Genomic DNA, 14,509 nt, shown 5'->3' on the forward strand with positions numbered 1-14,509 from the left:
CAAATTGGACTTTGGCTGAAAAGCTTCAGGCAGGCTTGAACAGAGACAACCTGCAGCAGCCTGAGCTGCCTTAAAAGTACTTGCCAATAGTCTCAAAAATCCAACCACCCTAGGTCAGTATAATATTCCCCTACTCACTAAGTTGTTTTTAAAATCCTAATAGCTCTCTGCTGTCTCAATGTTTCTTTTCCAGCTGCTGCAGTTGCCCAGTAGTTGCAGTTATAGGTTCATTAAACTCAGGGAACTCAAGGCAGTGCTCTGCAGATAATTTATTCTCTGAAAAGATGTCTTCTACACTCATATAAGTTTGAGAACCCATAGTCTAGACCAAGTAGACATCAGCAGAGCATTAATAAAGCACTCATCATTATCAGACACTTCCAGACAGATCTGGCACCTCATACAATTAAAGCTGTTCACAAATCAGTGCTCCCTAGTGAGCTGTCTGTTCAGCTAAACATAAATTGGCACATTAGTATGTAATCACTCTGCATGGTTTTCCTTTTATAACCCTCTTCACACCAGTAACAATGCTCTAAAGGAGTGGATTCTCATTCTGAGGAAACAAAAAGGAAAAAAATAGGTGCCTGTGCTAAAGAGCTCTGACCTAAGCTAAAACAATACCCTCTGAATTCTGTATTGAAACCTCAGAAAATCGTACCTTTTTACCATGACACACAAGTGGAAAGGGGCTACACTGAAATGAAGTGACAATGTGCAAAATGAGGGCTGTGAATTATTTATCTACCTATAAAGAACTCAAAGCACAGCTTAGCACAAAAACCTCGAAGTCTAGTTGGATGCCATCCCCTTCAAAAGCAGCCACAGAAGTATTAAAACCAGAGTAAAACTTTATGAGAGATGTCTTTTTCTTCCACTTTTTATAGCCCAAAGATTTCTTTGTTCTTACTTAATGGTAATAGTCACATCCATCAGTTTATCTGTTATAATCGTGCCAAGGACATGGTGTCGAACTGCGGTGAGCGTCAGTATACTAGGAGAGGACCTGTAAATCAAAGCAACAAAGAGATGAATTCAAGATCCCCCTCCTAAAGAAAATAACCAAATCTTATTTAGCAGATTTTGTGCTCCCATCCCTAAGTTTAAAGCACTTTATAATAGATGATATACAAATGACACAGCAAAGCTGTAGCACTGAGATGATAGCATGTCAGAGAGGGAGCATTTTCCAGCTCTGAATCCCAAAGCACTGCACAACATTGGCCAAATCAGTTCCTTCCTCTGTGCCTCGTCTCAAGCTAAAGCTGATTTGATTGATTTCATATGCACAATACCTTTACACCCAGCAGAAGGACAGTCAAAACTTCATCATATTTGACATAGTTCACCAAGGTGCCCCAAGTCTAATGTTGCTTTGCTGCCAAAAGAGGGTTTCTGCTTCTATCCATTCACCCACTGCTGGCTCTCATCTTCAACATACATCTCTCTTTGAAGTACTTTGAATTCAATAACACAGCAGAAAAGAATCAGATTTTAATGCAGAATGTGTTTTCTGCCATTTTCATGAATTAGATGTAGTCTGGGAGCAGAAAACCTCTTTTTTGGAAGCAAGGAGCCATTAAGCACATTGACAGACCATAACCTCTAACTAACTAATAAAACACGGCTGACAGGAAGATCAGCACTGCTTACCGGTGCAAAAACTGAGGTGAGCAGAATCAAGCCAGAGTCATGGCACTAGGGACGTACAACGGTAGCATATGCTTCTTGGTAAACTTACTATCCTACCTTTTGCATTTCAGCTCTTACAAGTGATCAAGTGTTTCCACTGAAATCTCTCTCCTTCGTTACAAAGCTAAACCAACATTCAACGGAGAGAAGGCTGACAAAACTATGCATTTGAAGTTGCAGAAGCATCTTTAATGCCTACCATTAGTTGACTTCATTTTTTTTTTAAGACTAGAAACACCAAGAGAACACATCTGATACACTTTGCTAAAGCTTCCCTCTATCGGTTAGAGACAGTCCTAGCAACACATCCTGAATTGCTGAAAGCAAGCAGCTGCAGCAGGAGGAAGCTTTATGAAAGCACACTGACAGTTTTAAGATCAAAATCAGATGTTGCTCTTACGTGTCATAAGTGTAATACTCATGTTCAAACTGGTGGCAAGAACGTGGGGTCACTTCATATACACCTGTAAACGTTAAGTCAGAGAATGGTCCACTGAAAAAAGTCAAGCTTACTGTGTTGGCTGAATTCTCAGATCACATGTGACCTGAGATATAGAAAAATTACAGAATTTGACTATGTGTCTACTGCCTTTCACATAGACACTTGTAAATTAATTCACCTCTGTGTAGCCACAGATCACTACTGGAAGCTGCACAGAGTTTCTAATGTACATCAATACAAAACACAATTAAGTATCATTACATAATTACAAACATAACAAACCAAACAAGCTCAGAAGTAACCTATTAACGTCCCACCACTGATACCTTTTGACTGATTACAGAACCACTGTATTACTGTATTGTGAATGAGACCACTGGTTCTAAGGATGAAATGTACAAAGCTGAAAACTGAACCAAAACCAAATAGATTTGTTAACTGTTTAGCAAAGGGGCCACACAGAGTATTAGCTCTAAGACACTGAAAGGAGAAAAAAAAATATCTAATCTTAAAACATTCTTTTTTCCTATTACAGATAAGCCTGCAATACTTTCAACGATTATCCCGCAAGAACCCTGTATTTAAATGAAACATTCTAACGTGACTGACAAATAGAAACCATATGAACAAGATTATTTTAACATGCTATTCATTCATAAGAGATCAAAGCCCTTCACCAAGTAAAAAAAAAAAAATTATTTTCCTTCTGTAATCTGTATTTAGGTGAAGGACTATATAGAAGCAGAATTCTAAAAACTTAGAATGGGACATTTATTTATATACAGCTGTAAATAAAACAATGCCCCTCAGAAACAACAAATTTTTATTTTTTTTAATTCCCAGTAGTATTAGTGGACTGGTTATTTTTCATTTTTAAAACTAACATTTTAGAGCTGTTACCTGGCTTTGAAAGACAGAATCTATTAACTCCTTTGGACAGGTTATAAACACCAACATTCTCCGGTCCATTTCCATCCTGATAAAATTCCTGTGAAGCCACAACACAATTCACTATTAGTAACTACCAAACAACAAAATGAAAATGGTATTTGTCTAAAGATACATTAATGCTTCTCTTTTATAGCAGGTAACAACACAACACCATTTTACTAGAACTAAGAGACAAATCTCAAAGCACTCTAACCGTCAGTGTTGCTGTGCTATATGACTCCCTAGAGACATGAGAAAGCCTTGATTCCAAGTATAATGCAACCTATCTACACAAGTTCATTAAAAAAATGACGTTTGTTACCTACATACCAGTGTAATTGCATGAGAAAGAGAACAGCGCAGCATATATCCAGTCTGCCTGAATTCTACTCCCGAAACATCTTCTTCCATGACTTCCAACTCCAAAGACTTATTCTTCCAGCACCAGTCTTCATGTACGACGCTTACTAGAACACACACCGCACAAAGCATTTCAGTAACGTAAAACTGTGAATAAGGACAGGTTCTGTGAGTTCCCTGACAACAATCTTCAAAGCCAGATATACAACAATGACTACAGTAACAGACCTAGCTCTCAGCACTGCGGCATCACCAGAAATCCAGCACAGCTCAGAACAGAAAAGCTATTATAAAAAATATTATGAAGTCTGGTCACCCTGAAAGTTCTGCAGTGTGCACTACCACTGTGATAGTCAAAGAAGCCTAGAGGGAATCAGAACCTAACTCCAGTTTCACCTGGCGAAAGGATGTTCTGGCTCATGTATAAGAAGAGCAATCTGTACATACTCTTCCCTACACCTTTCCTTGGGAAACAATTTATTTTCATAGTAGGCCAAGGCAGGCTGGCCAAAAGACACATTGCTCTTAGGAGAGGTACTCTGGAAGCAGAACGGCTAGGGTGTGCCCCCGTCATTAGGCATGCGACAAGTCAGTTCATGATAAAGCCCTTCCCCTCACACCAGCCATGAAGACCTTAAAACAGGGGAGCAGTTACCTAACAAAAGGGTTAGACATACAAGATTAAGAAAACCTGATCCAGTGTTGTATAGTATTTTTGCAGATTCTCTCAAGTTTCAGAACTAGTTCCATGTTGGACATATGGTATCGATAATAACAGAACTATACAGATTAAGTCACAAATTTAGCTACTAAGGTAACACTTCAAGTTGTTCTCCATAACCCTACCTTTGTATTTGCCAGGTAGCACATTTTCAAACGTGAAGGCCACTGAGTCCATGCTTCCAGAAAGCTGCAGGTTGCGTTTTTCACCCTGGCGGCTCACAGACTGTAACGTCACGACCAGATCACCACAAACATCTGTGCAGAAAAGACAGCAGAAAATGAGACTGCATTCCAGCTTGCCAGCTTTGCCTCCCAAACCTCCACTCCAAGCAAGCTTCTTGTGTGCTAACATTAAAATGATGACACTCTTCCAGTAGAGATCATTCCAATTAAAACTCTTATTTCTTAAGCACGTTTACCAGTGCTTTTTTGCAATCTCCAGGAAGTTTGCAACTGTTAATCCTATTATCTAACAGCAAGTAACAACCAGAGGCCACCATTAAATCCCAGAGTTCACCTCGCTTGGCAGAGACTACAGGGCCCACTAAACGCTTGAGAGACAGAACACAAAGTGCAGAGAGGATTCAGAGAGGAAAAAGGAAGGGCTAGAAAGTCACAAAAGTCAAGCTCCAGTCATCACCCGCTGAAATCAGTAGGTAATCCAAGGAAAATAGAAGAGAGGAACCTCAGACTAAAATAAAGACAAAAAGCTTATGAAAGAGAACAGAGATTGCAAGCTTCTGTCAACAGCTATCCTACTGTTTTTACATGCACTACCTTGGGGGTTTTTTTTCCCTAAAAATGTCTTTTGTACCTCCAGTACTTCTCTGATTGATATACAGTATCCCTAGTGTCCGCCAGGAGCATTTCCTTCCAGTACTTACCCATCTTCTGAGGAAGGCAAACAGGTCAGAATTCCTCCCTGAGGAAGGAATGCTTGCTTATTCCTAGCAAGTATTAAAAATAGGTGGACAACTCTACTCCACAGTTTATTAAGGTAACTTACCAGGCTGTAACGTCTCCCAAAAGAAAGAGCTGCTTTATCTATGTGCTGGAAGTTAACTTTACTTATCTACTGATGGGGCTAACCACAGCAAGTGTCTTGATCTAAACAGTACTCATTCACATGTGCAGTGCTGAACCGCTCTGTTCGCATTTCCACTTCACTTTCAAAACTGGCTTACCTAAACAAGAGATCTTCCCCGAGACAGATGCCAAAAACTGAGAGAAGGTCACATCCATCACTGGTCTGTCTGTAACAGTAACAGGGAACATTTTGGGTTTCAAAGCCAATCCTGCTCTGGTCTCAGCCTCTGGAATAATTACCTGTAGAGTACATGACATGAAAACATCAGCAGCTTTTAGATACCAGACCAAATACACCCCTTCTGCTGAGTTCAATCCACTTTTCAGCAATAAAAAAAAATAGAAATTTATTGTAAAGCCCAGGCAAAGCAAACCAGCCTCCCAAATATGCTTTTCAGTATTCTATATTAAAAATCCTCCAAAGAACTACAATAAAACTGAGCTCAAAATCCTCCAAACAGCTCAGTTTCAAAAGTCTAAGTGAATTTCACTTCCGACACATATACCTGCGTTTACATTAGGCTATTTCATTATCTATGAGGACAGTTAGAGGCCTTATAACCATGCACTTCCTCATCTTCCAGTCTGTACTACCTCCCACAATGCAAATTTGTGATGGTTCTGCTGTGATCTATAATCTCAGGAATCATTTAGGCACCTGAGTAAAGCACACCTTACATGTCTCACTCACAAGACAATACATTACGATAAGGAGTGGTCTAAGAGGCATCACAACTAAGAGGAGAGAAATAAGAATTTCCAACCCCAATGGGCTGATCTCCTGACCTCCTTTTAACAGGCATAATGGACAAGAAGCATGCGAATCTCAGATTATTAAGGAAAAAAAAAAAAAGAAATAACTGTCATTGTTTAAATAGTGCAAACAGGAAAAAAAAGAGGAAAATCTAAATTCAGCTTCTCAAGTTTTAGAAATTAAATGTTTAAAGTCTTCTAAAACCTCACAATAGTCCTACAATGAAGAGATGGAAGCTTATTCTTACCTGAACACTGTATGCACCCGATTTTGCCTTAAAACAAAATGCTCCATGAGGGTCAGTTTCTGTTGTAACCAGTGATGCTTTGTCCTTGTCCTGAGGCATCATGGTTACCTTGTATTTACTAATCTGTTTGACTGTGTCAGGGAAACGAGTTACTGAGATCTGGCCGCACACACTGAACCTGTTAAATACAAGCCAGTCGTCAGAATAAATATCTTGATTTGACAAAGCTCATAAAAAAATACTTGTTTTAAAATTTCCTTAAAAAGTAAACCTCGCTATGTTGAGGTACTAACACATGAATTGGAATGGATTTCTGAAAGAGCGTTCATATCAAAGAGATACTAGATACAAGTCCAAAATGTATTAATGGGATCTTTTCTTTTACAACAAAGTCACCATGATGTTATGGTTTTATTTGCAAGCAACTTGCTTCACACTTCTCTAACATCAACTCAATCACTTCAAGCCTTTATTTTTTTTATTTTTTGGCTAGGCAGGCAATTGACTTAGGCTTGCCATCTCTCTGTTTTTAAATAGTTTCAAATGTTTTGTGTCAAAGACCTCAAATATGATAGGCAATTCACTGGAACACAACCCTACTACACCTACATTTGTGAATACAGAAGACAATATGACAAATTAATTAGAAGCTGTTAAACTTTGCTTTTCACCTTCAACAGCACAACATATTTAGTGATGGCAAAAACCTGTAACTGATCATTTAACAGCACGTGGGGATTTTTTCTGATTAGCTAGCTAAGTCTGTATGAACTAGTTGCCATTTGCCTCAGTAAATTCCTAGTCTTCACTTCTCAGAAAGGGTGCCACTATTTCTTCCTTAGGAGAAGCTCCTGGACACAGAACCATGCCCCTTTTGTCTTCCTCAGCTTGCACTCTATCTCCCACCACTGCGCAGCCTTACACCCCCAAAATCATCCCATCACCATTACACAGGCTTATGCCCAGCAGTCAAAGAACGACAAACAAGAAAAAGACAATTCATATCAGACAACCATGATCCCTTTTCCTTTCTTGGTTCACATACCATTCTAAAATTGTTCAATATACCCATGTCTTAGCATCTTCACCTGCACAGGAGAGGTTATTAAGAGGGTGCTCTAAACCTTAACTAGTACTGAGCAAAATACTCTGGACAAAACATTAACCTGCACTCATGCTGTGCTATTAACTTGAATTTCTCAAGCAACACTTAGCTTCTGACAACAGTATGCAAGTCTGGGCATGATATGGGAAAGGACCACCCATTTTCAAGACCTTGTCTACATATCAGATTACATTTTAATCATGACACCAGTACCTACCCTGTTGCAATGATGTTTGCTAGCTGAGGTGTATTTGGTGCAATCTTCACGGTAATAGTATCAAAGAACAGATGCTCTTTCCTGGCATGAATTGTGTATGTACCTGTTGTTATGTTCTCAAGGCGGAAAGAGCCATCAGCTTTTGTTTTTACTGTAATAAATAACAAGAAGAGTTAAAAAAACAGAGCATGTGTTGACTGTCTATCCTGATGGGTCGAAAGAGCCAGAGGGCATGCACTGCTGTAGGCTATTTTTAATTTACATTGCACAACAAAGAGACAGTACTATGCCTTTTTTACCAGATCAGTCTTCATTTCCATATTTCAAAGCACAATATGGCATATGGTTGAAAGAAAATAAGGTATTCAACAGCAAAACAAATGAACATCTAATACTCTCCTCTAAGCCAGAACATGTAAAATTAATCAGCTGCATGAAAACCACTTTAATATTTCAAATAAATTGCAACAAAAGTAGCGTATTATGTCCTGTACTTGAGCTTAATAAAGGCTTCTCTGTAGCAACAAAGACCAAGACCAGTGCACACCTTTAATCTGATTGTTCAGCGTCACAGTGGCATCAGCAACTCCTTCTCCTTCAGGACCATTCAACACCCTGCCTGTGACAGAGAAACCCATCACATGGAAAACAGGCTGAAATGGGAAAAAAGCTAACATTAATCTTCACTCAGTAAAAGCAAACACACACCTACAGCAATCAACAGTAACTATTTTCACACACACATACATATAAAGGGAATTTATTTCCAGCTTTAGGAAAAAAAATGTACAGGAAGAGATTCTCAGTTTATCTGCATCACTACAGTTCAGAAGACCCAAATGACAGATCATAATGCCATCACACCAGGCACTCCGCAAACCATAACAACCTACAGGCCCTTCTCCAGAGCTTTGGCACGCTGAATGAGGAAACTCAAACAACCTGAAAGATCACTGCCTGTCCACATCATGGACATGAAAGTAAGCATAGCACACAGCTTTTCCCTGTTTTTTTTCTTCCTAGTAAAAGGGACTGAAGTGTAGAAATACAGCACGATGCTGGAGACTGTCTTTACATGCTGTGCAAGAGGGTATGTGTAACAGACGTCTTCAAATTTCTTACAAAGAAGTTTTTCTATAAACATACCTACTTACTGCTAAAATCAGTTATACTTTGACAGGAATGAATAGCACAAAAATATTATTTCCTCTGAATGCCTTACCTCAATCTGTAAACTGTCATGCTCTACAAGGAAGTCCAGTCTAGATGGTGCAACATCAAAGGTAATTCTCTCTCCCCTGTAGAATGGTATCTGAAAGACGACACATCGCTTTGACTCCTAAGAAGCTATGACAACAAAACTGTTTTCCTTTACCATTTTCCATGGTTTTATTATCATCACACACCTCTATGAAAAGCCAATGGGCTGCAAACTTTCCGGAAAAAATAACTGAGAGGGGTGGAGACAAGAATAAAGGTGGTATTTCAAGATCAACTGATGGAAACCATATGAGATTATCTGAAGAGACGGAAATGTAACGCTCTACTCAGAATACAGCAAAGGTACTGTGATGTGCAAAAGCTTGCAGATAGGAGACTACATGATCACTACAAGGATTAAAGGAATGAAAGAACACATTGAATCCCACTTCCAGAGTGTGCAGACTGAGAATGCAGGACCATCAGTCTAGGCAGCGTGCAGACAGCCATGCTCCCACACTGCCTGGACATAATAAAGAGAATGGGCAAAAAAGAAAACAGAGAGCTTAAAGGACATGAAGTGGCTGTAGCCAAGTGAAACTTGCAGTGTCCCAGCAGCCTCTAGGTGTTGCTCTGTGACTGGCCAATGTATTCAGGTAATTCAGAGCCTGATTTGCAACTAAGTCCTACCTCAGAGCCCTACCACAGCAACTTACTTCACTGTCATATACTTTAGGTTGAAGGTTCCATCCACTTAGAAATATTTCAACTCTTTCTGTTTTAGCAGCCACAAAGTTATGCATGATCTAGTGTAGAAAATGAAAGGTAACAACCCAATGGATAGACAAGCAATGAACTTTGTAGCTACTTACCACAGTGTATATCCCACTTGGCAGAGAAAGAAAGCTGAAAGATCCATCTTCTTTTGATACAACATTGCACAAATAGGAGAGAGACTCATCTCTTGACTGGAATCCATCCACAGGAGAAATATTGCAGCCCACAACATCCTGTGGCAATAAATGTAATACAACTTTTTTTCTCATGCGAGAACAGAGAAAATTTGGGGGTGGGGGAGGATGTAGGACAGTTCAAAATATATAATATTCTATATAATCCCAGAACTGCACTGCATGTCTTAACATTAACTGACTTCAGTTCTGTGGACAAGCTTAACATTATAGAACAGAGCTCTACTCTACAAAACAAATCACAGTACGTGACCAGATGTTTCACACTCATTTCATAACACACTTGCAAGGTGGCAATACCAGCTGTTGAACATTGTCTTCACATCAAGAAGGCAAAGAGCAATCAAGAAGTCATGCTGAAGACACATAACAGCTACTGTACAGTAAATTTCAAGATTTGTCTGGCAACATCTTGTGTCTTGTTCCAGAAACTGGTCTTTTGCCATGGAGAAGTGTCATCCTCACCAGGGAACATATTACTAACCAACATTTAACATGCAAAAAGGTATAACTGAAAAAATATTGTCTTCCAACCGTAGCCCTCAACCTGACCCACATGGAAGATACAGATCAGTAACATGCTGTGAACCGTATTGTATTTTGCACTTGTTGCCTGCTTCAGTTGAGGTATTAAGTTTTCTATGCCCCTGAACAGCCTGATTGTTGAGGAACCCTGTTGTTTGAAAAGAATAATGAGGAGTTCAAAAGAGTTGAAATAAAAAGAATTTTCTATGTTCTTTTGTCCAAAAACCACATAGACCTTAAGCCTCAAGTTTGCCAACATTTAAACAGATGGCTGTTGTTGATCTGAGTAATTCCACGGAAGACGTGAAAATTCAGCATGCATGCAAATGTTGTATTTGCCTTGTTGGGGGCAGGGGGGGGAACTTAAAAAAAAAAATACAGCCTGAGGCGTTGTACAGTTTATGTTTTCTCTAAGCCAAGCTCAATGAAGAACAGAGATAAGTATAAGGGCAACATGTATCTAGGAGCTATTTAGCTGCTTCTTATTTATGTCCATACTCATACTGAAAAGGTACTGATACGCCATTACCTCTTTAGTGACCGAAGAAGAGAAAAGGAGAAACATGACCCCTTTCATTGGTTCTCCATCACTCCTCACTGACCCAGAAACATTGTAGCCTGCAACAATCAGAGGGCTAGCAGCGTAAGCATTAGAACTTGTCACCCGTACCACTGTGTTTGACTGAAATACAGAAACACATACATTTCCATCAAGAGTAGGCATTAGACCTCATTTAGAGCACTGAAGTAACAATCAGAAGCTGTATATTCCACACGAGAAACAGAGACAAGAGCAGCAGTACTCAAAAAGGGTCTACAGGCTATTCAAAACACAAAGATGCTAAAGCAAAGATACTTCACAAGAGTGTTTTTCTTATTTTACTTATTTAGAATTGCTCAGGATCCCAGAGCTCCTCAAAAAGCAAGCAACCTGAAAGGGAAGGATCAGAGTATCTGCTACGATATTCAAGCTCCTGCAAAATGTATAGGATTAGAAGACAGAAAGCAAGAGCCCATTTGCCAGTCCTTCCCTGGCTGGCCCACTATCTCCAAACTGGGCCTGCACGAGGCAGTTTCTTGACTACCTAAATTAAATTTATGAAAACTCCATTAACCTTGTCCAGTCACAAAACCCCTTCCTCACACCAGTTGATCAAGACTAGCAGGTCCACCCTCACTAAACAGGTAAACCAGAACTTTTGTAGGCTCTAACCTCTTTCAACATCCAGGTAGGATGAGATGCAAAGATTTCATATTCACCAGGAAGCACTTTAAAGAAAGCAAACCTGTAAGGCAAGAAAGGGGTTACAGCTCTCCAGAAACAGTCACAAACTTTGTTTACAGAAAAACAATTCAGGTTCTACGTACATGTTAGAAAAAAAGTATTTCAGAACTACTATAATCCCAGCCAATATGGCAGAACTGATGAACCTTGTGTAAATGAACAGATGAATTAAGTATGCACCACCCTACTCACTTTCCTCCAGGTTGTGTAACAGTTGCTTGTAAGTTTACTTCACTGCCAGCATTTCTCAGTACAACCTGGACTCCAGCAGGACCTAATGTCTGACCTTTGCTGAGAACCTGTCAAAATTAAAAGAAACCAGAGTTTAAATTGATTAAAATGACTTGCAGAACAGAAGTAGAATGCTTTTTATTCGGGTAGAATCAGCGTAAGATGGAATAAATAAAGTTAAAAGACTCTAACCTTTCCATTCACAGAAAACCCTGTGAACACAAAGTTAATATCACCTCCCTTTGTGCAAATGTCATTAATGCCATCCACATGGATGTCTACACTGGTTGGTTCTGGAAGGGAAGAACAACGAAACATCATGGTAGTTACTGACAGCAGTCACAAAGCAATCCTACTTTAGCTTTACAAAACTTTCTACAGACATACAGTAACTCAAAGCCACAAGTTTTGCTCTGCAAGTCTTGCCTCAACAAAGTCAAAGCGCCTGCAAATCCTGATGTTGAAAACCCTTTTTCCCCCTCCTATTGTAGCGACTTCCATCAAAACCCCACATTCCTTCAAATCAGTTCATGGGTTACTTTGTCAGTGTCTACCTTAAAGCTTTATTTTCTTTTTGTACAGTAAGCACATTTTAGTTATTAAAACCATACAGTAGGGCTTATCTCTCTTGAAAAGTGCTTGATTTTCCCTGCCAACTGCAAATTAGAGGTAGTTAAGTCCCACACTGCAGATACGTAAGATATGTAAGAAGACATGTACAAGCACTTACCAAAACTCCACCCTAGGGGAGGTTCAATTTTAAGAATGAAATCCCCCTAAAAATAAAAAAGCAATAACTGTCTTAAATGATGAAATGTCTTGATGGAATGTTTGAAATGTCTTGAAAGGATGAGAAATGAAAGGAAAAAAAAAAGTCAGAACACAAGCATCATGCCACAGAGAGTAACACCAGACTCAAGTATCCCATTCTCCTTTCCTCCTACCTATGATGCTTTGTTCAAAGAAGCAACAATATCTGCCCAGACAGGCTGGGATGCTGGGCTCACGTGCAGCCAGCTAAGAGCAAAAATTATGTATCATCATATTTATACTGCTTCCAGACCAAACCTGGCTCATGTTCAGGCAGCTCAGTGTTAGAAACTGTTCAGATCTATCTCTACCTGCCCCAACAGATGTGCTCTAAATTAGCCATTAGTATTTCCACTAGGACGTCCCACTCAACCATTCTGCCCAAACAGGATAGCAAAATTTCAACCCTATTAAAAACTCTGCACCAGAAGAGTATTAATCTACACAGAGATCCTCTTTAAATCTGCGGGCACCACACATGTTCTGCCACATAGGTTCTACAGTTCATCCACGGAAAGGCTCAAAGGTCTAAGAACGAAATCATTGAGATCAGAAAGTATCTTATGTTCTCAGGTTGGGAAGGGAAGGGTTTATTTGGTAGCTGGACCGGATGATCTTTAAAACCTCCTTCCAACCCAAACCATTCTATGATTCTGTTTCTGATCCCTAAGTTAACTAGCCCTTTAAAAGAGCAAAAGACTTACACCATCTGAAGGCAGCTTGTATTTAATTTGAATGTAAACTTCTGACACATTCTGAGCTTCCTGCACTGTTATTTTCTTAAGATATCTTTATTCTCTGCAATTAAGTCATTCATTATTGATTCAGCCATATCAAAACACATTCCCATGCCGATTTACTTTGATTTCTATAGTAGATAACTGAAAGCTTTATGTGTACACTGTAGGAGCCCATACTTTCTGGGCAGTTCGCACAGCTGCTAGCACAGGGTTTGCTGGCAGCAACTCGGGCAACTTCAGACCAACAGCACCAGTGCAACACCACAGCTGAAGTTACTTGGCTTTTTCTTATGATAACACTTGGCACCGAGACATAAGTGTCACAGTACGAAAAGACACAGTTTAAAGTTTGGTCTAAACCAAAACAAATCACGTCCCAGCACCAAGGTTTCGCGGGTGGGTGGTGTCCTGAGGCTGCCGGGGCACAGGGGCAGCTCCTGCTCGGTCCCTCACCTTGTCGTAGAGGGGAATCATGAAGTACCCGTTGTTAGGGGCACAGTCCGTCTGGTACTTCAGGGTGCCGTGCTTGGTGTACAACTTCACCTGAAGGAAACACGCAGGAAAGACAAACAAGCTACGTTAAAAGCCGCCAGCAAAGCTGGAACCTGGCATTCTCTAGCCAAGAGCTTTTACACTGCAGCACCCGCACGTCCCCAGGGAATAGCGAGAAACCCGCAGCCCGCCCGGCGCCCGGGCCGAGCCCCGCAGCCGGCACCGCACGGGCAGCGCGGGCCGCCCGCCGCCCTCCCCCGGCCGCGGCGCGCTGCGGGCAGGGCCGGGGGCCGGCGCCCACCTCTATCAGGGAGTAGTTGATCTCCACGTCAGACTTGACGAAGCCGCCGCAGCCCACGACGATGTCCTCGGAGCCCCGCGCCAGGGCGCAGCACAGCGCGGACACCAGCACCGCCGCCGCCCGCATCCCGCCGCCTCTCTGACTCAGCGCCGCCCGCCGCGCCGCCGGAAGGGCCGGTCCGGGCCGGTCCCGCGGTGCTGCCCCCTGCCGGCCCGGCGGGCTGTCCCGTCCCCGCCGCGGGCTGTCCCGTCCCAGCCCTGCCCGGTGCCGCGCACCCTCCCCGGGGGCAGCCCCCAGGCCGTACCCGCCGCCCCCCCGCTACCGGCCTGCCCAAGCCGAGAGGCGGCCCCGGGGCGCTCCCCTCACGCCCGGTGGGAACGGGGCGCTCGGCCGCGGCC

General features: G+C 41.4%; 1 protein-coding gene across 2 annotated transcripts in view; it reads right to left on the reverse strand.

Moving 5' to 3' along the window:
• Nucleotides 1-14,244, reverse strand: part of LOC308062460 (BOS complex subunit NOMO1) — a 28,612-nt gene extending 14,368 nt beyond the window's left edge. Inside the window, exons 1-18 of one of the 2 annotated variants that reach the window (XM_080383996.1) lie at nucleotides 14,112-14,244; nucleotides 13,772-13,861; nucleotides 12,499-12,544; nucleotides 11,961-12,061; nucleotides 11,730-11,836; nucleotides 11,466-11,538; nucleotides 10,782-10,934; nucleotides 9,629-9,766; nucleotides 8,779-8,868; nucleotides 8,104-8,209; nucleotides 7,557-7,707; nucleotides 6,235-6,412; nucleotides 5,332-5,473; nucleotides 4,271-4,402; nucleotides 3,395-3,531; nucleotides 3,035-3,122; nucleotides 2,093-2,156; nucleotides 911-1,006 (exon numbers count right to left, since the gene is read on the reverse strand). In XM_080383996.1, the coding sequence (XP_080240122.1) occupies nucleotides 911-1,006; nucleotides 2,093-2,156; nucleotides 3,035-3,122; nucleotides 3,395-3,531; nucleotides 4,271-4,402; nucleotides 5,332-5,473; nucleotides 6,235-6,412; nucleotides 7,557-7,707; nucleotides 8,104-8,209; nucleotides 8,779-8,868; nucleotides 9,629-9,766; nucleotides 10,782-10,934; nucleotides 11,466-11,538; nucleotides 11,730-11,836; nucleotides 11,961-12,061; nucleotides 12,499-12,544; nucleotides 13,772-13,861; nucleotides 14,112-14,237 (2,018 nt within the window). In that variant the 5' untranslated portion in view covers nucleotides 14,238-14,244. Of the gene's footprint in view, nucleotides 1-910; nucleotides 1,007-2,092; nucleotides 2,157-3,034; nucleotides 3,123-3,394; nucleotides 3,532-4,270; nucleotides 4,403-5,331; nucleotides 5,474-6,234; nucleotides 6,413-7,556; nucleotides 7,708-8,103; nucleotides 8,210-8,778; nucleotides 8,869-9,628; nucleotides 9,767-10,781; nucleotides 10,935-11,465; nucleotides 11,539-11,729; nucleotides 11,837-11,960; nucleotides 12,062-12,498; nucleotides 12,545-13,771; nucleotides 13,862-14,111 lie in introns of those variants that run through there. The other variant, XM_080383997.1, reaches the window with a different exon arrangement.
• Between the last annotated feature and the right edge of the window lie 265 nt (nucleotides 14,245-14,509).

The sequence above is a fragment of the Falco punctatus genome (assembly GCF_963210335.1).
Source record: "Falco punctatus genome assembly, chromosome: 4".
NCBI classification, from domain to species: Eukaryota; Metazoa; Chordata; class Aves; order Falconiformes; family Falconidae; genus Falco; species Falco punctatus.